The following is a 25,902-nucleotide window of genomic DNA, read 5'->3' on the forward strand; positions in this document are numbered from 1 at the left end:
GTTATATAAGTTGATGCTGGGGGGGTGGGGGGCAATGTTTTATTTAGAGGTTATATGGTTCCTGCAAGCTGGTGGTTCCCAGCTTGCATAATAAAAGCATAGTTGTTGCTCAATAACCGTAACATGAATGTTCAGAACTTTATACAGTTACTGCTCTTATCCGTCTGATCTGATGAGCTCCTCTTCTAACACCCCTTCTAGCTGGTTTGGAAAAAGACTGAAATTTTATGTAGAAAAGATCTCAGAAAAAGTCCTTTTTTAAAAAATATATAAAAAATTAAAAAAAATTTTTTTTAAAGAGCTAATAAACTATTGGGAGGAAAGTTGTTAGAAGCTTAGTCTTTTAGCTTAGATGGTCCATCTTCAGACACCTCAGCACAGTTTCTTTCCTCTTTACTGTTCCTACTCTTAATCACTTGATTATGGTGCACAGCCCTTGACTGAGTCATGTTTGTATTTACCTTGATGATAGTGAGAGTACTTCTACAACCCTGTGACAACATCAATGAGAATTAGTTGTGTTTTGCAATCGAGTAACCTACGTGCTACGTCAGCAGAGTGCAATTGTGTTGTCATTGTGGTTGGTATACGTGATGTCCCAAGAATGTGCCATTATTTTAAAATTACACTCAGATGTGGAACATATTTGCAGGTAAATATTCATCTTGTCTGTAAAAAGTAATTTCTATGAATAATGCTTAGTTGGTTGGTTTGGCCGAGATTAAAATAATGATGTGCGTGGGAAATGTCCCCTCTGCTTTGGATATTAAAGGTTCAGAAAAGTGATTTAAATGCAGCTTAAGTCATCACCCCACCAGAGGTGCACGTGCAGTTGAGAAGCCCAGCACAGTTGTTCCCAAATCTTACAGTGGCCTGTGTGTATAGTGTGTCTGGAGAAATAATGTGCAATGAAAAGATGGAGATCGTGATAAAACTTCTCAGTAGAATGTTGTGTTTCTAAAAATAAAGAAAATTTTAAAAAATCTAAATTGATGGCATACAAAAATATTTCAGCTTTTTCCAAGAAATACCAAATGGATGTTCTTTCTTGTTCTGAGCAAGAATGCCACAATTGTCAAGTGAGTTAAATACCTGATTTATTTTAAGAAGATATTAACTTCTAAATCAGTATCTCATTTTTCTAAATAATTAGTATTTCTTTTTTTCCCTAAATAATTTGTATCTTATTTTAAAAAAAAACTTGTTGCTTTAGTGTTGTGCGTGACAGCTTGTAGAATTTGCTTTTGAACAGACAACCTTAAATTGAGTTATGTCACAGAATCATTCAATATAAAGCAGTAAGAAAACTAGTCCGATCATCCATATACAAAAATTTTTCTCTTCTTGTCATGCTATACGCAGAAAAAAATGTAATTTGATTCTAGTTATAGCAAAAAATGAAAACACCTTAATGGTGCTGTGAAGTGATAAATGGGTGTCTTTAATCTAGATTAATATCCCCGGTGATTATATGTATCAGTCGTTTGCTTGCTAATACTATAGGATAGAATTAGAGTTTTAGAGCTCTTTAACCTTTTCAAGTTCACCTTTTTAATTTTACAAAAAAAATACTTAATGTGTTAACTAAATTACAAATCTGTAGTGCCAGTTTTCACATTGTTTTCAGAGTCCTTGTTGGGGTGACGGAGATACGGTGATTTTTTTTTTTCACAGGTATGGTGGCAAACCACACTTTTATACTTTTTTTTATACAGTAAAACACAGATACTTGGAAAAATAGTTCTCATCTGTGTATTTTAAAAGAATTTTTACCCTGCACTCATAATTTTACGTCAGAGAATTGTATTCAGTATTCAGTCATTGAAAGGACCTGATGTGTGACTGGTAGCTCTTAAGAGATAATTGCCAAGGCGTTTCGCTGGAGTATGAATTAAGGTTTGACTTGTTCCTGCGTGTTTCAGGGTGGAGGAATTTTTTTTGTTGTTAGGGGCTAGAACATCTTGGGTGAAGTGGTGGCAGCAGGTGCTGGGAACTCTTGTTGGACGTTTCCATACCTGAGGTTTGAGAGGGTAGGTTACGTTGTGTTTCAATGCAGTTAAGCACAGTTACAGAAATAATTTACAAAAGAGCATCGCAGTTAAGCACAGTTACAGAAATAATTTACAAAAGAGCATCTTTGTGCTTACCTAAGTAAGAGCCTTTGTGTTGTGGGTATTAGTCCTGCAGTAAGGTTTGCAACTATAGTCATTACGTTGCAAATAATAATCTTTAGGTTTTTTTCTGTTGGGTTTGTTTTGAAACATCCATGATGCAACTGGCTTGGATTTTCTAGAGGCCATTTTTGCTTAAATTAGATATTTGAAATGTGTCCACTTTTGTCTATTCCAGCCAATTCTTGACCAACAATTTCAAAAGCAGGCACGTCCCTGGTCATCTTAAAATTAAAAAAAATTAATCTGTTTAACTCAGCTCCAGCAAGATGTGTTCAGTTCAGCTCAGTGCTGGCCATGTGGGCTTCTGCAGGGAGGAGCTACCCTGGCACGGACTTTGCCCTACATGGGCTGCGAGGCTTTGCATTGGTACAGCAGTGCTTCTACCAGGGAGTCCTAAGATATTTTTGCCGCTCTATGCAAGCTAGCGATCCAGCTACACCAGCACTGAATTAAAGCCAGTGAGCCATTCAGGTTCATCCTCCCCATTTTGTATCCAGGTTTATCTAAAATCTCACAGCTCCTGTTAGTTCTCATTGGCAAAGTGTCTATTTCTTTTTTTTTTTTTTTTTTTTTTTTTTTTTTTTTTTTTTTTTTTTTTTTTTTAAGAAAAAGCAGTCTGATTTTTTTACAGATATTTGGTGCTCCCAGCTGTCGGTGGAAGTTGGAAAGCCTGGAGTGTTTGGCATCTCTGAAATTTCCACTTTTAATTTTACTCTGCTAAAAGTTTCTCTAGCTGCACAACTTTTAAAGATTGGTCGACATTTCTGATGTGAGAAATTTCTTTGTGGTTCTGTATGACAACAGTCTGCAAAATATGGTTTAAAACATGCAATACATGGAAAAAATATTTTTAATTTAGAGTAGCATAAAAATGGCAAATTTGAAAATTCTTCTGTGTTCTCTGAAAGCCATCCTGTCATCTAAAGCTGTTACTGTATCTGTCATGTGAATTAAATCTGTGACCACATTAAAAGCTCAAATGTTTGAAGTGGAAGAACTTGCAGACTGATGAGCTGGGGAACTGGATGAGCAAAAGAAGTATTCCTTCTTTTTAACACCTTTATACTGACAAGCACTGAGTATTCTCAGTTCTGGTTCACTTCACTGGGAAGAGAGGTACTCAGCACCTTCCAAAAAAAAAAAAAAAAAAGAGCCCAAATTCCAATTTTTACCCTCCATCAATATTCAAGTCCATATGTTTTGCTGCAAGGTGATGGTGCCTCTGAAAAATGCATGGTTTCAGCTGCTCTAAGTAGTGAAGGATTTGAGCCCCCCATTAAGCCAGCATTGATTGCATGGAAATTACCTGCTGGGTGGTTATTTTCTTCAACTGTGAACTAATGATTCGTTTTCAGGTTGATTATTTAGCTCATATCTCAATGGCTGTTTTTCTTAGGCATCTTGGCTCACAGCTTTGTGAACTGGAAAAGCTGATAGATAAAATGATGATTGCAGAGTTTTCAACTTATGCTCGCAATGATTTAAATAGACCCCTAGAAGATGATTGCCAAATTCTAGAAGAGGTATGTCTGTTATTGAAATAAACTGTCTGATGAATATGTTTGCATCTTTAACATACTTAATTAGAATGAACTAATTCACTCAGGTCCCTAGTAGCAACACTATAATTTTACACTATTTCTCTTCTCATCCAAACCTCCCTCCACTTTTTTTTTTTTTTTTGTGCTTGATAAAATTAAATAATTGTAACTAGACTCATGGAACTGCAATCTGGTCCTACTTTATCTTTTCAAAATAATCAGTTCTCTTTTCTCTGATTAAATGTGTACTGAGTTCACTTCATGAGCCTCAATGTGTAAGTGGAAAAGAACATGGACTCTCATATCTACTTGACTGTAAAATTTCAGTTTTGCAATGAAAGCTGATGGTTGCATGTTGTTCTCATTCTGTCTCCCTATGCATTTAGGCATGCTTATATCAAGCACATGGTTGATATATGAATACATGCTTCATTTGCAGTATATATCTTACGATCTTATCTGACGATTAAGCTATTGTGATTGCTTTCTAGCCAGGAAAAGATTTTTTTGGATTTTGCCTGTACTATTCTTCAGTAATTGCTAGACCCTATTAACTGTTTAGTCTTGTTTCATCCATGGGTTTCATGAAATATAGTGAATGGCAATAGTGCTTAAATATTCCCATTTCTGCCCTATAGTTTCTTCCCACCTCTGTGCCGCAATGTGATAGCCTCTCACTTGTGCTGGTGCAATTGTATGTAGTGTCATTCTTGCTCGGGGTAAGGAAACTCACTAATCTTTAGAAGTATCCATGTTTTTAAGCACAAGTGGATGAGCACAACTGAGGAACAGGCATGAAAGGGGCTGGGAGGAAGGGACTCAGCTGGTATTGCCACAGGGAACTTTGTATAGTTAAAGCATGGCATTAGTCTCAAGACGCTGAACTGATTCTGTTTGATACATGAACTTTCTTACTGCTGTGCAATTTCTTAAAATTGTTTCTTGTCCTCACCTCGATATTTTTAGTGTGTTTTTTAATTTTTTTTTTCTTGATAGGAGAGACTTGTATCACTAGTATTTGGACTTTTAAAACAAAGAAAGCTAAATTTTTATGAAATATATGGAGATGAAATGATTATTACTGCAAAGAACATAATTAAACAGGTAAGCCAAACACTTCTAATGTATCTGACAAGCTTGCCTCAACTCCTTACAAATTGTTTTTTAAGTAGTTAAGAACAGCTCTGATGAAGTTTTTTGGTGGCTGATGGTCTCTCATTTAGAGCAGCTGAGCTTGCAGACACTAAGGACTTCCTGAAGCATAGAGATCTGTTTGCAGAAAAGACCTTCTGGAAGGAGTAGGTAGCATAAATACAGTAGATCACAGCTTTCTCTGTATAATTACCATTGTTCTGAATCCCCTGATTTTAGCTTAGTTTTTTTTCTTTCTCTTAAAGCATGGCTTTCCCGAATAGTATAGTTGTGTCAAAACACTATGTTTCACACACAAAAAAAACCCCCCACAAAACAAAAAAAAAGCCCCAAACAAAAAACCAAAGCCACACCAAAAAGCCCCCCTCCCCAACCCTCTGAAAAACAAAACCCCCAATTTCTTGGTGTAAATACATAAGAGAATCAAAAAAACTTGCCAGTTGAAACAATCAAATTCCCAACAAATGCTACAGAAAACATTGCTTGCCTGAATGTTAGCACAGACCTAGCATGGGCACATGATAAAAGGTTGGAAAACATCCTTGCCTTTTTCTGAGAGAGCAAGGTGAAGTAATGAAGAAGGTAGAAGTGCTTGCCTGTAAAAAAAAAAAAAAAAAAAAAAAAATTAAAACCAAATCCTTGTCCACATTGGTGTGGTTTTTTGCCATTTAGGGTAGTGTAGCTGTCTTTTCAAACCAAAAATCTTTGTAGATAAAACCAGCTAAAACCAACAAATGAACAAAGTTCAGATGATTTCTTTGGGGGAAAATGCATGGACTAGTTTGGACAGTGACATGATGGCTTTTGTTTGCAAACAAAAACTTAGACTGAAATTTGAGCATGTGTTTGGTACTTTTAATTTTACTCATCTTGTTTGTTTGCATGCATATATGAGAATATTGTATAAGGGGTGTTTTTCTCCCCTAAAGATAAGTGATTATTTCAAGAGTCACGTTCTGATGTGTTATACGCTACCTCTGATTTGTATCTCAAAGGCTGGGAGGTAGTCAGGTGGTGGGTTTGCCGTCAGATGAAGACAGTCTCCTGTCCTCGTAGTATAGTATGCTGTGTTGTGAACCAGGTTGGGAACCCAGCTTTTAAAAGTTTGGATTTTCTTTTTTAATTATTATTGTTACTTTAAGGTTTTTGTTTTAAGCCAAATTGGCTCTCCCAATCCACTTCTCATTGCAGCCCCACGGTTCTGTTGATCTGGTTGTGCAGGGTGGGTATAGATAACAAAGGCTGATGTTGCTAGTAAATATCGTGGCAGAATTAGAAGACAGACAGTGATGTGTGCGACTGCACCACCACTTCTTGTAAGGAGGTGGCGATGACGTGAGTCCTTTCTCACTTGACCCCAATACAATTTAAATCAGGTTAAGCACTCCTGCCCCTAGCTGCCTGTTCTCTCCCTGGCTGAAAGCGGTGGGGTGCTGGGCTGGGTCATTGCCCTGCTCCCTGAAAGATCAGCAGAGGGTGTGAGTGAACACTGCTTTCTAGTCATGCTGTATTACTGTAAGCCTGGAAAAACAAAGGCATACACATGTGTGCAGCTGCTCTGGGCCTTTGCACAAGGCTTAACACCAAAAAAAAAAAAAAAACCCAAACATGAATGAGTAACACCAGGATAAAACTGTTCATCTGCCCGTCGGTCTCCATTGGCTTGTCACTTGCCTGTATCAGCAGTCATGAGGAGACTTGTTTTTCCTTTAAATTCTTTGTTTAGTCGCATAATAGGCAGGTAGCGCTTCCTGTTTTCATGCTCATTCTTGGTCATAAAGTGCTTTTCCCATTCTGCTGGGAATATTTGGCTTTTTTTTGGATTTTTCAGGTGTCACCTCTGCTCAGTAACAGACGAAGTTTAATCACTTTCCAGTGTAAGTTTCTATTGAATAAGGAAAATAGACAGGATCAGAGTACTTCTGTGTGGTTTGTGCAACACGTTTGCATTGTGGCCTATTGTCTCAACTCTTAGGGATATTTTTCCTTAATAAAGGAAACTGGTTCCTTCCCACATCTCAGATGTGCTTCCTGTTCAAATGCATTGCTGAGCTGTTTTGGTCAGTACTTTAGTAGCTCTTTATTGCCAGGCAGGTGAAAGAGCAGAGGTTTGTAAGCACTGAACACACTGCGTAGTCCAAGAACAAGGTTTGTTTTTAAGAAGCTTCTCTGCTGAGCACTGTTACTCAAAACGCAAGTAAAATCCACGTAGCTTGAGATGGCAGCCCTCAGTCACCATTTGGATTGTTCATATTCACTTAAAGGCAAGGTGAATCCATATGCTGCTGACTCATTTGATCAGGTTATTGATTGGCATTTGGGAGAAAACCCCTAATTCAGTCTGAGTTGATTTGTACCTAGGACTTACAAGTAACGTGAAACAAGATCAGTGAAATTGCTGTAAAACAATAGATGTGTTTGGAATGAAAATCGATTGTTCTGGAGACCTGAAGAAACTGGCCAGTTTTGTGTGTACCACTTGAAGAGCAAGTGTCCTTTGAGGAAAGGCCACAGCGTAGCGATAAAGATGTGGAGAAATCTAGGGACAGAGGCAGGTGGTGCCATGGAGGTGAACAGGACAGACAGACAGCAAATACCATGTCTGCTAGGAGAGCAGTTGACACTGGGTCTGCCTTAACAGTTGAAAGCACAGGACTGTAGGTGTGTGCTTCCATGCCTCCCTGGTGCTGTTCCTTCCAGTGTAGATTAGTTCCCAAGTCCTGTATTTAAAGCTGAAAAGGAAGTCAACCAACATTTTCCAAAGTCAGTCGCTTTGGAAAGGGGAAGAATATGGCTTCTTTTCTTAAGTACCTGACCTGAGAGACGTTTTTGAAATGGTGCTTAGCATCCATGCTCAGAAAAGCAGGTCCCTTTGAGATGGAGCCAGTGTGCCCTCCAGAGCTTAGTACACAGTTGGGAATGTTTTGATCATCTATATTTTGCAAATAGATGTTCGGAGGGGGGTGGTTTTGGGGGTTTCTTTTTGGGTTTTTGTTTGTTTGTTTTTAGAGAAACAAGTTGTCAAATGATACAAATATGTCTTTCCTTTGTTATTTTACTTTTCCTTATTTAACTTGAGGATTATTGTGTGTGTTATGAAACTCAGCAGCGGTTAGAAAGAAGCTAAGATCTTTTTTTGTTTTGTTTTTTCCCCTTTAAATTTGACAGTGTGTGGTTAATACGGTATCGCAGATAGAAGAAATAGATACAGAAGTGGTTGTTAAGTAAGTATACAGCCAGATCTTTTTTTTTGGTGGCGGGTGGGGATAGGAGATGGATGTTTTTTAGCATAGTTAAATGTACCATTCTAATTTGTGCTTAAATTTCCCTATAATTAAGGATTATCCTTCTGTTTCACCTTAAGCCTCTGCTTCTGTCCACCTCTGAGAATATTGGGTATTCCCCTTCTCATTCAGATTCTAATGTTACCTTAAACTTACCTTTAAAATAAATACTAAAATTCTGTGAATCTCACTGCATGAAGCCTAAACTACTGTATTTAGGCATATATCTCTTAACTACTTGAAAGCATTCCCTGTTGTCATAATCTGGGATTTTGTGTTAAAATGTGTCAGAAGTTTCAGTACCTCCCGCATGAACGAGAACAGGAGCTATCCAGAGAGGAGACCAGACAACTTTAGACCTGAGAAATAGTCCAGCAGGAACCTCACAAAGCCCAACAAAGGCAAATGCCAAGTTCTGTGTCTTGGAAGCAGCAGCCCCTTGCAAGAGGAGAGGCAGGAGCTGGTTGGCTTCAGAGCATCTTTGCAGGGCAGGACCCTGGTTGAGAACTGGTTGGCCATGGACCAGCAGTGTGTCCTCGCAGCTGCAGCCTGGGCCATGTTAGCATAGCCAGAAGGTTGAGGAACAAGAAAGACATTGAGATCCGGCAGAGGCCACTGGGTTGGTTGGGGGCTGAAGCATGGAGTGTAGGAGGAGCAGCCAAGGGAGCTGGGTCCCCCTCCAGCCTGGGGAGAGGAAAGCTCAGGAGAGAACTGCCCACAGCTACCCTATGGGAGAGTTATAGTGGAGCTGTAGACAGAGCTAGGCTCCTCTCAGAGGTGTGGAGGGGAAGGACGAGGGGCAACGGGCACAAAATGAAAGATGAGAAACGCTAGTTGAATCTTAGGAAAAATGTATTCCCTATGAGGATGGTCATACACTGGAACAGGGGCCCAGAGAAGCTGTGGGATCTCTGTCCTGGGACATAGTCAAGCCTTGACTGGGCAGGGTCCAGAGCAACCCAATCTAGTTGGACCTGCGTTGAGCAGGGCTTGGACAAGGCACCTCCAGAGGTCCCAGCTCCAGAGGCCCCTCCCGGCTTCTGTTTTTCTGTAGCTCTACGATTCATTTGGCTCAGCAAAGGGTTACCCCAAGATAACAAAACCAGACCAGCTAATAAAGCCAAGTGAGTGGCAGAATCTGCATGGGATTCATACTCAGATTGGGAAAAGACTGGGCATGGGGTCATTTGTAAACGTTGGATGTTTGGTAGCCATTCTCCAATATTTACTCGTCTGTTGTTGGGTCTTAACTGTATATTATTGGGTTTAACTTTTGTTCGATCAATGACTTTTCTGGCCTTTGCCACAAACAGCTGACTTGCACTTTAATAGCAGAAGTGCAAGCAAGAGTGGTCTCATTGCAATGCAACAAAATGGGCTTAATAACACGGCTTTTGTAACACTTGCAAAATATTTTAATTTTTTTTGTGATTCTCCCCCCCCTCCCATGATTTGTGAAAATGTTACAAGCCCCCTCCGTTGTTGGTAACACATACTTATCCCAGGGAAAAGAACATTATGCCCTGGAAAAAACTAAATGGTAAATGTGAGGCTTTCATTTTTTTTAGTATGATCTATTTTTATGTACCTCCTTCCCCATTCCACTTGCATACGTTTTGTTGATCGTGACTGTTGTTCAGGTGATGTCTGTTGTTCTGCCACATAAAAGTGTACACAGTGTTCCTTATATTTACAATTCCATATAAAGCATTTTTTTCTTTATGTGCCATTAGGCATCATGGCCAGTAAACATTTGCTGTTTACTGAATACTGTTCTTTTTTTAGGCTTGCAGACCAGATGAGGATGATGAATTTTCCTCAGTGGTTTGATTTACTGAAGAATATTTTTTCTAAGTTTACCATCTTCCTCAAGAGAATAAAGGTAAGACATTCATTTACGAAGAGCTTCACATAGTTCAGACATGAAATGGAATGAAGTTACTTTCCATTTGAAGTCTGAAGGTGTTGGTTTTGCTTATAGAGTTCAAACTTTCGATTGAAAGAAGGATATGTGAATATCGGCATCCAGGGCAAAAATGATTAGTGCTAACAAAGAGAGCAGTGGGAAGAAGATAATACCTCTTGTTGCGTGATTACATCCATTTCAGGCTGCTAGGGATTAGGACAGCACTTTTGTATGTGTTAGATTGCTCCAAATGAGGTTTCTTTCACCATTCTCAGAAACATCTGATATTGGTTACCATCAGACGGATGGGTCTGCCTCCAAATGCTAATTACACAATAGAAAATAAAGCCAGGGTTTAGTTTAATTTTGTGGGTAAAAGAAAATCTCTTTCTAGCACAAGCTTGTGGCACAGGGTTTTGGGTTTTTTGTAATAAAAGTTATATTTGATTCTAGGCAACGTTAAATACTATCCGTAGCGTGGTTTTCTTGGTTCTAGACAAGAACCAAAAAACCAGGGATCTGGAGGACACCTTACAGAAGAACTCTGCTAAAGACAGTACGGTGGACACAGAAGTGGCTTACCTGACTCATGAAGGCATGTTTATAAGCGATGCGTTCAGCGAAGGGGACCTCCCACCTGTAGCAGCTGACACTACCTCTCAAAGAAACACTTCCCCAAACAGTGAGCCCTGTAGCAGTGATTCGGTCTCTGAACCAGAGTGCACTACCGATTCCTCATCCAGCAAAGAGCAAACATCGTCTTCTGTTACTCCAGGGGGAGTAGAGATGATGTAAGTAAATGCGCTGCCTGTCTCCACTTTGCAACATGTCAAAACCAAGGTGTTAGGTGCAGGTGGTTGTTTCTGATGATACAGTACAAAAATTGCTTTGAAGGAATGTGCTTTTCTAGGTAAGTGAAGTGCAATGGCTCTCCACCATTGCCCCTAGAGACTGCCATCAGACTGCACTATCCTCAGCTCACCTTTGTTTTATTTGCCTTGTTTTCACCTCTGTGTAGTGGTACTGGGACTGATTATGTCAATTCTTACGGAAAAGGGCCGCATCTCCATCTATTCTGCTGGGGAGCCCGCTTCTGTAGAGAGCAGGAGAGATGCAAGTTGAACCTACATGAAAGATAGGTTGCTTGTCATGCCTTTAGCAGGCAGAAGCATCTCTGTTCCCTGTCCATGTTCCCTATGGCTATTTTTTCTATTTTTTTTTTAAGCTGGCTTCATGGAATACACCTTGATAAATTCTAGAGAAAAATCTGCTGTTCATTGTCAACCGTTTGACTTGCATGGTTAAATAAATCCATCTCAGTGCTTTGGTAACACAGGCAGTGCTGCCCTGTGGTGCTCCAGACTCCAGAGTTGTAACCTTTTTGTGTGGTGCTCCAGACTCCAGAGTTGTAACCTTTTTGGCATCCTTTTATGCATACCTTATTTATGGCTGGAAGTCAGAGCTACCTTTTTAAAAGAACCAGGCATAGTGTATGTGGGACTCAAGCATGAGCAACTTCAAAAGCCAGCATGTCTGGATACAGAATTCTATGAAGCAAAATGGAAATACCACTTGTTACTCTGCTGAGAGATGGAAGATAGCAAGTGGCCTGCTTGCTCTAGCTGATTGGTACTCAAGTGTCTATACTTGTGTGTTTAAGCAACTGTCAGTTTTGATAGAGACCTTCCCCCTCAAATCACAATGCTGAATGAAGGAGATGATTGTTTTCTGCACAGCATATTTATTTTAAGTCTAATTCAGGCCTGTGTATGTCCAAACATCCGTTGTACGTTGGAAGAGAAACCATATGAAGAGGAGTCCAGGGTTACAGTGAGGAGCAGGGAAGGAGAAGGGGGTTGGATCCGAAGTGGTCTGGAGCACTTTGCCAAGTTTGCTAAAAATATACCACCCAGCTAGAGTTCTTAAGCAATAAAGTTGTTTCTGAGGCTGGTTGCATAACTTTGTTCTAAAATGAACTTGCTTCATCCCTCTTCTGGTTTTATTTGCACCTCTGCTCTGTGTTTGGAGCAGGCTAATAAAATTACACAGTATGACGATGTTAGCCCAGTTGCTGCTCTGTAGCGTCCCGGGTTTTCTCTCTCCTCTCGCACTGTCAGTCCCTTGAGCATCCACACTGGACCATAAGATTGTTATCTTAACTAATTACATGAATGATAGAGCTGTGTTATGGGCTAGCCTCAAAACAGTAAACAAATCACAAAAGGTTTTTTAAAAAGCACCAACTTAGGAGCCTGAAGTCTAAAGAGCTGATAGAATGACAGCCTAAAGATTAAGGTGGTGGGGAGGGCAGAGTATCTATTTTAGGCCTTACACTTGCATTGGAAGAAAAATGCTGTGTTTTATCTGTCATACGCTTGTGATGCTCAAGTGTTAAAGAAGCTGGGTAAATTTTAGCTCAGTAAACGTTAATATTTATTGTATTAGTAATGGCTATGTCGTGTTTTCTCTTAGACCATTAATAGCAATTAGAATGTGGATTTAAAACAAAATATAAGGATGTGCAGTTGTGCATTTCCTTGTTATAGGGACTGACATGACATTGACAGCAGCTTAGAAGATCCCATCTGTACAAAGTGACTTTGGTGATTAACTGACTGTCTGCGTTTGACAGTTGCTGCAAGGGTCTTTCCTCCTTCAACCTGTGAGCAGAAATGCTGGGTTTTTTTATAAATTGATGCTCAACCAACTGGTTCTGTCATTTGTAGGATCAGTGATGACATGAAGCTGACTGACCTGGAACTGGTCAGGCTGGCAAACAGTATTCAAGAGTTACTTTATAATGCCTCTGATATCTGCCATGATCGTTCAGTCAAGTTCCTCATGGCAAGAGCAAAGGTAAGGAGCTTGGATCAGACTGCTGTTGGTGTCTCATCCTTAATGAGAATTTACTCCCAAGTTACTGGTTTAATGAGTGAGAGTTCTGAAATGGCATTCTCAATTGAAATTAAGTAACTGTTCCTGCTGCCACAGGCGCTTGATGTTAATGCCCAGAGCACACAAGCATTAACATATCATGTCATTGCAAGGCAATGTGGGTTTCTGCTACTTTTTTTTTTTAATATTCTGACTTGCTGTCTTTGAAGTTCAATGCAGAGAATGCATATCTGTGACGAGGTAGCTGCTTGCACTGTAATCTGCCTTCTCTGTCCCATGCAGAGTTAAATAATGTGCCTCTTAAAATACTAGTGGCCCTCAGACATGCTGACTAGTTATTTCTTTACATGTCTGAATTTTTGTGGTGTTATGTCTCCTTACAATGGTTTTCTTTGCATACAGGATGGCTTCCTAGAGAAGCTGAACTCCAACGAGTTTGTTGCTCTTTCTCGCTTAATGGAAGACTTTATCTTAGATACTGAGCAGATCTGTGGCAGGAAAAGTATGTCCTTGCGAGGAGCACTTCAGAGTCAAGCCAATAGATTTGTGAATAGATTCCATGAGGAGAGGAAGACAAAACTAAGGTATCTCTGGGTAGAAGATCTTTGTGTTCTTACATAAATAATTTTATCAATCATATGCCAGGCAAACACAATCTTTTGTTGCCTAGAACACTAGTAAGCCAGTTGTACTTAAGAGCTGGGGGTGAAAAAACTGTATTAAACCCCAATTATTTTCAATTCGTTTAGACTTTTACTGTTTCCATAACTTAATTTCTTCAAACTGGATTGTTCTGCAGTTACCTAAATAAGGACAGTAATAGCTACAGGAAGTACTCAAGAGTGACATTGAAGGGCAGGGTTGCTCTGTCTCAGGGGTTAAGTAATTTCAGGATAATTCACTTCCAACTGTTTAAAAAAAAAAAAAGAAAAAAAAACCACCAAAAAAACCCCCACCAAAACCAAACAAACAAAAAACCAACCTAAAAAAACCCTCCAACAAACCAACAATTAAAAAAAAAAAAAAAAACCAAACGACTTGAGGAACAGCCTTCCCAGTAACATACATCAAGTCTTTTTGCTCTCATCCGTCAAAAGCTCTTAAAATTCCAGTATTTAAACATTACTTCAGTGGTAGTGATCTCATAAGGATCTTTATTGCCTAGTGTAGTCTTTTGTCTTCTATGGTAGATTGAATGAACAAATTGTGAGATCTCTAGGCCAACATGGTGTTTTTCTGTTTTGCTACTGCCAATTGTTGGGCACCTCTTTCTAATCAAGATGAATAACATAACATTTTGGGCCACTGGCTTTTTTTAAATTACTGTAGTTTTGATTCCACGGCATTACAGGCAGGAGAAGCATCAAGACAAGGCATTTCATTTTCTCAGCCTCTTCTCTTCTGTGTTTATAACTAGCCTGCTTTTGGACAATGAGCGCTGGAAGCAAGCTGAAGTTCCTGCCGAGTTTCAGGATCTTGTCGATTCGGTGTCAGATGGCAGAATTTCCCTCCCTGAAAAAAAACCAGCAGGTGTGTATCTTGCTACTGTTAACTGAATTTATTACCAGCAAATGCTGCTATTGAATGTTGATGGACATATTCCGATGTCACTCTTGATCTGTGTTTGCTCGCTGTCTTCTGGGGGACCAGAAGGAAGTTGATACCTTTTTTCTTTTTTTCTACCTTTTTTCTGTTACCAGTGTTGAAACTTCTTGTGCTGACCTTAAAAGATTATTTATTTATTTTTTGAAAACCCATTTAAGTGTTAGCACAGGGAGGGAGCTACTTTTTTATACAAATATTCCCAGTGTAGAGGCTTACAGTCTTTGCACAAATTCAGTCTTTCCCCAGAACGTACCACTGAAGTGTTGCAAGGGACCGAGGAGCATGCATGGTGTGTTCAGCCCCCCTTGTGTTAAACAAAGCTTGCTCCTTCCCACTACTTTATCTGCCAGTTGTTCAAATGAAAGGCAGCATGATATGTGGCTGTTCATGGAAGTGAAAACTCATGTATGTTCAATTATTTACCTTGCCACAGAAACCTCATTTGACCTCAGAAGAGTCACTTTTTTTGTCCTTGTGCCCCATTTCCCTGTGTGCAAAATGGGAATGCATAATGTGTTCTTACCTTGTGGGGATACTCATCCAATATTGCAGTGGCGAATGTGTGTGAACAGCTAGAAGAGGAAGAAAATATACATAGAGGGGAAGGAAAATGGCAATAGATGAGAAGGAAGAAGACACAGTAATGTCATAGTAGAGAAACCCCGAACCCCCCAAAAGAATATAGCAGATATAGAGAGCGTATTAGGCAATAATCAGTCCAGTTATGGAACATGACACCAAAATATGCTCATCGACCATTGCTCTTAAAATAAGCTCTTGCAGCGTCCTTCAAGAAGATAGGAAACTGGTGGCATCAAATTTAGCATGAAAAACTGCATCAGTAAGAGCTTCTACTATGAAGCCTGAGGAAGAAGTGGTTTGAAGCTAAAACATTAATATACACAGCAAATCATTTGAGAATGTATAGTAGAAAACCTAGTGACTTTTTCTGCTTTTCTTCTTCTATTTGTAACCTGTTGCATTTGAAGTTTCTAAGTCCATAATGACTGTGGGGGATTTTTGATCTAAAACCCCAGCAGATAATAAAGTAACTTTACGGGTCATAATAATTATCATGGGTGACCAACTATATAATAAATATTGTAAAAGAGAACAGTGCTCCAAACATTAATTGTGGTTTTTTCCAAGCCTTAGCAAGTGAACACTAAATTTTTAGAAACTAGCATTTTTTGTACTTGTTTTTAGTTCAACTCATCCCTTTTCCTTTCTTGCTAAAATATCTAGCTACGGAAGAAAGAAAGCCAGCTGAATTCCTTATTGTTGAAGGACAAAAATATGCAACAGTTGGGTAAGATGCACTCTTTTCTCTTAGCAGTGGGTTAGTTGGCAAGAACTTTTGAGTAGAACTATGATGAATACTAACAGCTTTAGCAATCTTATCTAAATAAAAAACCCCTCTTCTTCCACAGACTAGTTTCTCTTTAGTTCCCAAACAGTTATAAAACATTGCAAGCTCTTCTGTACATTAAAATGCTGTTTCTTCTCTGAATGACTAGGCTGAAGTTTATGGTTTCATTTGAATATGGTTGTTTTCCAATTATTTCATGAAAACACGTAGTCATGAAAATACAGGTTTGTCTTCATAGCAGGCTGTTGTTATTTCTTGCAATATAGGTTATCTCTGGCAAAATCATAGAATCATAGAATGGTTTGGGTTGGAAGGGACCTTTAAAGGTCACCTAGTCCAACCCCCCCTGCAATGAGCAGGGACATCTTCAACTAAATCAGGTTGCTCAGAGCCCTGTCCACCCTGACCTTGAATGTTTCCAGGGATGGGGCATCTACCACCTCTCTCGGCAACCTGTTCCAGTGTTTCACCACCCTCATCATCAAAAAATTTCTTCCTTATATGTAGTCTGAATCTACCCTCTTTTAGTTTAAAACCATTATCCCTTGCCCTATCACTACAGGCCCTACTAAAAAGTCTGTCCCCATCTTTCTTATAAGCCCCTTTTAAGTACTGAAAGGCCGCAATAAGGTCTCCCCGGAGCCTTCTCTTCTCCAGGCTGAACAACCCCAAGATACATGAGTCCAGAACTGAATGATTGCTTATCTTACTCAGAATAAGAAACAAGATATGGGCTATCTCAGAAGCTGCATACGCTATTTCTTGGTATCCTGATTGCTTTGGATTGGAAAGTAGTTTCTTAAAGCTGGTTATATCAAAGACATTTTAAAATATATGATACTCACATACTTCTTTCATTTAAAAGCATACTGTGTTTCCAAAGACTGTGAGGCTTAAGCATTAAATATGCATGAGAGTGGTTTTGGGGAGGAGGTAAAACCTGGAAGATCTCACTCCCCAGAGTCCTAACATCAATTTGCCCCAAACTTAAAAGTTCTGATTTACATAATGTCTTTGACCACCTGTCATTTTATGAGTTGCTTCATGATGATGTGTCATTGTTCGATTAGAAACAGAAGCTGATGGCTCAGAACTTCTGTGCCAGCCAACTGATATCACTGCAAAAGAGCATTTCAGGTCAAGTAGGAGCATTTGAACATGCTTTAAAGGATAAAATTTACTTAATAGATGATGTGTTTGATAATCCATCTCTGCTCATTTGAAACTTGTTATATTTAGCTCTGTGAAGTAATTGTCAGCTTCATGTTGGTGCAAGTATTTGTTTCAGTTCTACAGACTTCTACAGACAGTTTCATTGTATTTAATCAAATAAAATGCATTCACGAAGAAAAGCCTAGGTGTTCCCCAGGTGTTTATTTTTAGTTGATTGTTCATCATCTTTCTGCACTCTACTGCCTAAAGGAAGAAAGAGATTTAACTTACTGAAATGTTAGAATGTCTACTCTGGACATTTGATCTTGCCTTAGTTTTCCTGCTTTCTGTGTATTTGAATTCAAAGGAGCGTACCTGCTCTTTGTGGAGCCTTCTTAATTCCATCCAGTAGCTCCCAAATTCTCCAGTGCCTGCTGAATTCAGGGGAAATTACAGGTGTTGAGCATCTTTGAATATTTGGTGCTGTTTCTTCACAGCTGCCTTCTCTATTTGTGACTCCTTAGCATTCATTACATCCTTTTCAATGGTGGTGGTTGTCTACATTCTGTGGATTTTTATACTTGCTCAAAGTTGGCCAGAATGATACAGTAGTATAGGAAAGGAGCTTTGGATTTTTTTTGTCCCCTGCCAACACCTACGTGGAGACTTCTAGTTCCACAGTAGGTTTTTTGGAGATTAAAAAGTTATACCAATGAACCTTAGAGATTTTCTCTCGTATATGTTAAGTACTTTTTCCACACACCACCCTGTGGAATGGGTATTCTTTATAACTATCTTTATGTATATCTTCTTTTATGTTTACTTCTAGTTCAGATCAGTTAGTGGGTTTATTTAATGCTATAATCTCTAGCATTAGGTAGCTTTCTATCAACATGACTGGCCTGTGTTTGATTTTTTTCAACATCTTCTGTGCACTGAGATGACATGTTTGGCTGTTTCCTCTCTTGTAGGACAGTATTGTTGTTAATAAGAATAATCCTTGAGTACTGCCAGTGTGTGGATAACATTCCTTCCATCACCACTGACATGCTTACCCGCCTGTCTGATTTACTGAAGGTATGACTACAAATGTACCGTCTGTGCTAATCAGGGGTATTCACAGCAGAGAACGTGTCTTAACTCCCTGTAATGCTTCACGTGCTTTTATGATTTCATATAAATGATATAATTGTCTAGAAATGATTGCGTTTATTACTGTGCCATAAGGTAGCCTTTTAAGCTAAGGGGATTAAAGATGCAATTTATTGTGTGAATTAACTTCGGGAAGGCTGTCTTTCGTCTTGTTCACCTGGAATATTGGAAATCCCGTCTAGTAGTGTTTGTCATAGCTGCCTGTCCTTCAGGCAGCTTCAGTAGGATTGATGCTGCTGAAGAAAAAGCAATTTGATTCCAGATGCCACAGAGATATATCTATATTCAGGAAGGAAACGAGTCAGTTTTTACAAGTCAGTAGAGGTATAGTCAGTAGAAGCATGAAAAATAGTATGGGATGAAGCTTCTGTTGTAAAATGTAAAGATGATGAAAGACCAGGACCTTTTTGTCATTTATTTCTCACTAGAGAAGAGGAAAGCTGGTGAAGCACAGATGCTGCAAGGTAATTAAGTAAACAATAATGAAAGGAGCACATGAATGCACTTTAAAACTGTCATATACATATATATATGTATGTCATATATATAAATTAACTGCTAGGCTTTGGAGCCTATATATATATATATATATATCAGTTAATTTATTTCAAGGTTTTCACTTGTGTCTTTGCCCACAAAGGTTATGTCGGGTATTAGGGTTCTGAACATAAGCATAATCAATAAAGGATGAACAGATTCTACTCTCAAAAAATATATTTTACATAAGGTGGGGGATAGGGGAGGGGAAACACACCCTAGGAGACAGACCTTTAAATAATCTTCCTGTTGATAGTTCTTATCTGAATAACCAGATGTGGGAACACTCTTCCCTGCAGTCATCATTCAGATTCATCCACAAACCTTCCCCTTTGAAAGCACTATCCAAGGCAAATCAGTCAGTCTGGGACTGGGGATGCCCCTCTTCACCTCTCGTTCTCCAGCTGCTGCTTCACTCAAGTCTTGCAGCACCTTTCTGCAGGCAGGCAGAATAGCAGCAGATGCCTCAAACTTGGCCAGATTTGCACCTCTGTGTTACTTCTCTCTCCCTGCCTACCGTATCTTGTTCTAGCTCTATGTCATTTGTGTGTTATTCCTTGGTATTCAAACATCATGTGCAGTTTAATTATTGTATTTCCTATTTGGCAGCAAGGTGCTGTCAATTGGAGAGATGACAAGAACAGCTAGCAAAAACAAAAGCTTATTTATTACACTCTGAACAAAATAAGAGCCACTCAAGGTGTCCTTGCAGGTCACTACGCTTTTTGTTTGACAACTGTCAGAGCTAGCAAGCTTTGAAGGTAGCAAGAGCTAGTCTTTATTTTGATGGAAACTGCAGAGTGTTCCCAAGTAATGAAATTCCAAGCCATTTTGAACTGTGGCTGCAACCAGAGTGAAATGACACCTGTGTATGGACAAAAACACGATCATAATTACTGGAGTTGTTTAGTTGGTGCAGACAAGAGAAGGCTTGCAGCCACGGTGCAGGAACGCAGAAATGCTTTCCTCCAAGCAGTCACAAGGAGGGGGTATTGCTCTTTTGATGTTTCAGGCATGCTGCTTCCTCGCTGCTTTGTCTGCAACAGGCTGTCCGGTAACTGAGTAACATCCACAAAAGGCAGGGAGAGAGTACGAGTGTCTGTCATCCTTTATAGAGCATGTTTCTAATGGTCTGCCACGCAGTCAATGAGTTGGCGCTAACCTGAGCTAAATACCTCAGAGGAGCTGTGCAGGATATGTCTGTCTTTGGCTCAGTGGATCTAATTCTGAAGTCCACCAGGAGGCATAAGAAAAGTTCTTGCTTTTCAGGAGGAGGAGATGAAGTGAATGTCAGACAGTTTCAGACCCTGACTTCTGTCTGAGAGCAGAGTAGATTATGCCTCTCTCAGGTCGGGGGCCACACATAGCTCAGGTTCAGTTGTGGCACTAGGTCTGCGTTGCTTTTCTGGCCCCGGATACACCACTCTGGCAGCCCAGAGCAGGTGTGTGGGGTTCACGGTCTATCCTCTGTGGTCCTGAGTCTTGTGACTGACTCCAGGCAATAGCCAGAAAAATTGTTTCCTGTTTTTACTCAAGGAGGGTTGAAATTGTTGTTGAATTTGTTCTTGTATTATCGTGAAGCAAGACCTGTGAAGCAGGATTGTGGCCCCCCAAAAAAGGAGCTCTATGTGAGGGAAATCCTCTGTGTTTTAGACACAAGCTGCAGGGCAACCTTGTCACAACTTCTTGTGAATCTTTCTTCAGGTGCATGAGAAAGCATCAGCTCTCTGTAGATTTTGCGTCCCCATTTCTGCCCCAGTGTCAACAGGACGGTTCTGTTCAAACATGAGCCCTGGGACTTCTGCTCTCCATTCAGTGCAGGAATCGGGGACAACAGCAACAGCTACTGCATCACCCAAGCCAGTCTAGAGTATCTGGTGTCTCAAGCTGGGTGATGGAGCAGAATTCCAAATTAAGACACAATATGCTAACAGAAACTGTCTTGCTGTCCAGAGACTTTGCTGGCCTGTGTGCATTTAATAACTTCTTTTCTCCTGGAACTAAGTTAGGAAGATCAAGTCATGAGTCGTCCACTATACCTGGAATTCTTACAGCATTGATTTTTGACGTGGCTTAACATCTTCTGTGCATCATTTCTTAATCTCTGTATTTTATAGTGTTACAAACACAGATTCAGCCACCTCAGCAGCAGTGAGTTTCAGTGCTTTCAAGTTTTCTTTAATATCAGCAGTGGAGAAAGTCTAGAGCCAGAGCAGAAACTTGTTCTTTTGATATTTTCCATTCTGATATTACACTTGTCTACTCTACTGAGCAGCAAAACTGGTGAGATCCTTACCCTTCACTCCATCCAAGGTCCTGGTTTGAGAAGTACGTTTCATATATTTCTAGTACAAAGCTGTTCTTGTGTACGGCTTTCAAAGTAAGGCTGAACATAGCTAGTCTGCAGCAAGTCTGACTTGCTGCTTTTCTTTCACACTGAGAGAAGCCTCACCCAAAAGTCTCATAGAGAAGCAGAAATTAGTCCCTTAATTGAAATCACTGAGTAGCTAACTGTGTTTTTAATAGCAGTATTTCTGCTTCACTTTGCTGAAATGCTGCCTTGAGTGCTTTAGCATAAGCTGAGTCAAAAAATACTACAGGCCAGTGACTACTGAGAGTGGTGAAAAAGTTCCTTTTGTCTTATTAACAGTCGTGGACTCCTCTGTAGTAAGGAGTATGTGAAACTCTGGTACTGGCCTTCATAATAGTCTATTTAATCTTGCAAAATTCTATTGATAGTATTTCTAAACTGGTTATGTGTAGTTGTTAAAGAATAAGCATGCATTTTCACTATCTTTTTCTCTCTCACAGTATTTCAACTCTAGAAGTTGCCAACTAGTGCTTGGAGCTGGTGCATTACAAGTTGTTGGTTTGAAAACAATCACTACAAAAAACCTGGGTATGGATTTCTATATTTAAAATGTCAAAGCTTGTTCTCCCGCCTGTTAAAAAAAAAAAAAAAAAACCAAAACCAAACAAACAAACCCAACCAAACACAGAAAACCCCTAAACATTTATGATAAGCTGTGTTTGTGTTGTGGTGGCATTCATGGAACACAGAGGGTGATAAGACCTTGCTGGTTAGGGGGTAAAACGTGCATAAAAGCTACTGAATTGTCTGATTAAGGGGTGCACTAAAATCCATCAAATTCCTTTGCTGTCTACTGGATCACTTTAAATGTAAAGCTTCACTGTGTTACATGAAGGAAACATGAACAAATATACAGGCTAGCAAGTTTTCCATGAAAATGTTTTGACTGCGGGAAGGTGTTACTTTTTCAGCGGTGACTTTGGCATGCTTGGGAGCTGCTTAGTGTTCAGATCTTGAGACTGGAGGTACGTAGGTAGAGGAATGCAGCCAGACCCCTGTCTCCCTTTGCGTTTCGCTGAGCTGTGCTGTCCTGTCTGCCCCGTGGTGCTGTATTTTGTAACGCCATGTCCACATACAGCTTCTGCGGGTTATAACCACATGTCAGTAATGCCCGAAATGATTTCTGTGGGTGGCTCTGAATTGAATAGTTAGTCTTTATGTGGCTGAATGTCCCGGCACAGTCAGGTAACTTAGGGCTCTGTGTCTGTGTGCTGAATCCAAACTAGGTTTGGGCTTTAGAGTTTCTCATTTTCAGGGTGCAGCTATTTAGCTGAATTGCCAGCCCCAGCTTACCCATCTGGACTGCTTTAGCTGCTCTGAAAAGCTGGGGAGAACTAGGTGCCCAGTTCCATGCTACAGAAAAGTCTGACACACTACTTGAGACACCCAGTTTTAAACTATCTCCTGAAATTAAGAGCCTTTGGTTGATGGGTTGAAGCAGGTGTTTGAACTTGCAATTCCGATGTTTCAGGGTGACCTGATTACCAGTTTGTATTTCCCTTTTTGAAAGGGAATAGCTTGAGGAGGATGGCTTGAGAGGCTTCCCCCCAGGGGGCCACGGGCCATAGTGTTGGAGCAGACACAAGTGAGCAGAGGGTCGGGTCTTTGCTCCAGAAGGCTTGGCCAGTGTGGTGACCACACTGGCACCACCGTGTGTCCTGCTGCCGGCTCAGGTCCTGTTGGACACCGGAGAAGCTCGGTTTTGGGAATCCTGCCAGCACCGCAGGCAGGAGCAGGCTCTGGGCAGCTCAGCACGGGCAGGGTGTTTATGTACATCTCCTGCAGAAGAAAGATTGATGCCTTGAGAATGTGGCTGCCGAGGTTAGGTAGCTGATGAGTCAGGTCTTTTGAGATCTCTCTGATGTCTGCGTGTGCTCAGGGCTCAAAATGTCAAGTAGACACTTAAAGCGTCTTGTAAAATTAGTCCCTTAACCCCTATCATACAGAAGCTGGGTGTGAATAGCCAGGTACTAGTCTGGCGTCTTCACTGGGTGGGGTTTTCCAGTGGAAACAAATGCTTACCTCCCTTTTTTTTCCTCCTTTTTTTTTTCTTTTTTTAAAAAGCATGTTAAATTGTGTCAGATCTGTTATTTATGTTAAAGGAGATATAGTCTATACAAAATGACTCTTCCTGTGTAATAATTAAGTTATTTTTCTTTCCCTCTCTCGCTTCTGGATTTGCAGCCCTTTCTTCACGTTGCCTCCAGCTAATCGTACACTACATTCCTATTATCAGGGCTCATTTTGAAGCTCGACTGCAGCCGAAGCAGTTTAGCATGCTCAGGCATTTTGACCACATTACAAAGGTAATTCTTTTGGCATTTCCTAATTAAAGGCAAAGTTCTGCTTTTCAACTGTGCTCTGAAGAATATGAATGCCATTAGATAGTAAATAAAACTTTCTTTCTTCCATTACAGGATTATCACGACCACATAGCTGAAATTTCAGCAAAGCTCGTTGCCATAATGGATAGCTTATTTGACAAACTATTATCCAAGGTAATGATTTATGGAAATAATTGTACACTCTCTAAATTGCAATTGGAGGTCTCATTGTATACAGTCTAGATGTTTCAAATGGAGTCTTAAACTTTCCTAATCAGGACTTGTTTGAACTTCTTTAAACTGTATAAACACAAAGCTCTGTGCTGTACTTGTGAATGTGTTTTGTCTTTGCCACCTGGGTGTCATTCGCCTTCACCCCCACAAAAAAAAATGGTTTGTTTACTCCTTCAGCAGTAACACAAATGCTTTGGCTGGCGCAGATGCTCTGGTGTTTAGAAACTGAAGTGCTCTCCTACCCTCAGCAGTTTTATCCGCTGACAGCTCTTGTCTGCAGTCAGACTGAGCCAGTTCCCGTTTCCTGTTCTTCCCGACGGTGCCTGTTTGGAAGTGGGGAGCATGTAATTTCCTGCAGCTGAGGAGACAGCAAAAAACTGCTGAGGAGGAAGAGTTTTTGGAGGGGAAGGACCAGCCCATCTATTGAGCTGCAGGCCTGGGGACTAGAGGTCTGCGCTTAGCAGTTCCTGCTGTGTAGCAGCGTTAATAGCTGTCCCGTGAAGTGCTTGTAGTGTTTTCTGGTTTTTTGAACGCTTGTCAGTGGAACAGGTTGGTCCTGGGCTGGATCCACTCGCTCTGACTCACCTCAAGGCAGAATACACTGACAGAGACTGCCCCAAGATGGGACCTCCTGGGCCCACAGATCTGATAGATAAAGTACATGAGCTTTTAAAGCTTAGTGTTTTGCTTCGGATCTTATGATCTTTAAAAAAAAAAAAAAAAGCTGTTCCATTAGAGAAATAAATTAATTCTTTAGTGACAGATTTGATTGATTGGCGTGGGCCAACTTCTTCCTTGTAGGAGCTCATGAGAAGCACAGCATCTGCCTGGTGGAGCACAGGTTGGGGACAGGCTGATGGGGGCTGTAGGGAGCAGCTGTAACAGGCAGCAATTCTGTCTTCCTTGCTGTTTCTATTATTTTATTGTTTATTTTGTGTTGTGCTTTTCATCTGTTTCTTTGGGCTATCAAATAGCATTACCTAAACTTAGGGGGAAAAAAAAGCCAAAGCATTTAAATTAGGATTCTCCGCCCCCTGTTGTGCTTACACTTTTTAAAACATGTTTTTGCCCTTTTCTAAAGATCCAAATAGTGGTCTGCTGCTCTTTTGGGTGTGTTTTTCCCCACATAAAAATACCTGTTCTAGGAGGTAACATGGCTTTTTGGTCACTTTACCTCTTATCTGTTGAAAATAAAAGACAAATGCAAGAGTTTGGATTATTGATACTAGTATCAATACAAGTTAGCCCACAACAAACCAGTAACACAGTTTATGTTCTTGATGGTAGTTAGTAAGTACCCATCCCTTACTGTCCTTCCATTCTCCCCTTGTGAGCTGGCACGAGATATAAACTGAGAATATTTCTGTCCTTTAGAGCTCTTAAAGGCATGAGTGAGAGCGCCTGGCTCTTGTGAATGCAACCCACAGAGTACAGGAGAAAAGGAGACCATGTGTTGATTTGCCTCCAGTCCTAACATACCCCATAATTTGGCTCATCTTGTTCCTGAAATAATGAAATCTTGGCACTGAATGCTGTGAAGAACATAAAACCAGGAAATTTGCAAATGGGCATGTCAGTGCAACCATGTCAGTGTGTTCTTTGTTTTATATGTTTTTGTGAGAGTCCAAATATTTCAGTGCCTTGTGGATAAAGTGGTCACCTGCTTTAAAGCGTGTAAATCTGAATGAGTAAGAAAGCAAGTTTCATAGCAGTGCGTGTCCAGCATGCTTTAAAAACAAACATTGCACGGTCTAGAAACCTGCTTTGTAGGAGACAAACAGTTTGCTCCAGCAGATGGGACGTTGACCTGGCACTTGGGTAACGTGGGCAAGTTACTTTTGTGTTTCCAGGCTCTGCTTCCCTCTGGGAGCTCCGTGGAACAGGAGCCGTCTTCACAGCAGTGCCGCTGTGATGAGGCTGTGCGCTCAGCGAGGCGTTTCACAACAGCACGGACAGTTCCCAGCATCTGTCTATTAACTTTGGCAGGGAGATAAAACAGGAACAGGGGTATTTAACAGCTATAATTAACAAGGGAAAAAGGCGTAGGTTTTTAAAAAGGGATAAATGTTCATGGAAAAAATCCAGTGCAAGTTCTTACCTTCTCTTGGAGCTTGCTGTCTTGTGACTGCTCGGTCAGAAGAGCAGTAAATTTTTGTCTGATCCCTCATGGTATTACATGCTGTTGACCTTAGCTGGAGATAAAAAT

The 25,902-nt window shown here is 40.3% G+C and overlaps 1 protein-coding gene across 3 annotated transcripts in view; it reads left to right on the forward strand.

Annotated features, from left to right (window-relative positions):
* Positions 1-25,902, forward strand: part of VPS54 (VPS54 subunit of GARP complex) — a 53,154-nt gene that overhangs the window by 22,119 nt on the left and 5,133 nt on the right. For all 3 annotated transcript variants that reach the window (XM_050894980.1, XM_050894982.1, XM_050894981.1), the window contains 13 exons: positions 3,571-3,697; positions 4,712-4,819; positions 8,036-8,091; positions 9,937-10,033; positions 10,511-10,848; positions 12,784-12,913; positions 13,355-13,536; positions 14,370-14,482; positions 15,803-15,866; positions 18,050-18,155; positions 21,579-21,666; positions 23,323-23,444; positions 23,556-23,636. In XM_050894980.1, the coding sequence (XP_050750937.1) occupies positions 3,571-3,697; positions 4,712-4,819; positions 8,036-8,091; positions 9,937-10,033; positions 10,511-10,848; positions 12,784-12,913; positions 13,355-13,536; positions 14,370-14,482; positions 15,803-15,866; positions 18,050-18,155; positions 21,579-21,666; positions 23,323-23,444; positions 23,556-23,636 (1,612 nt within the window). The remainder of the gene's footprint in view (positions 1-3,570; positions 3,698-4,711; positions 4,820-8,035; positions 8,092-9,936; positions 10,034-10,510; positions 10,849-12,783; positions 12,914-13,354; positions 13,537-14,369; positions 14,483-15,802; positions 15,867-18,049; positions 18,156-21,578; positions 21,667-23,322; positions 23,445-23,555; positions 23,637-25,902) is intronic.

This window comes from Gymnogyps californianus, chromosome 3 (assembly GCF_018139145.2).
Source record: "Gymnogyps californianus isolate 813 chromosome 3, ASM1813914v2, whole genome shotgun sequence".
NCBI lineage: Eukaryota > Metazoa > Chordata > Aves > Accipitriformes > Cathartidae > Gymnogyps > Gymnogyps californianus.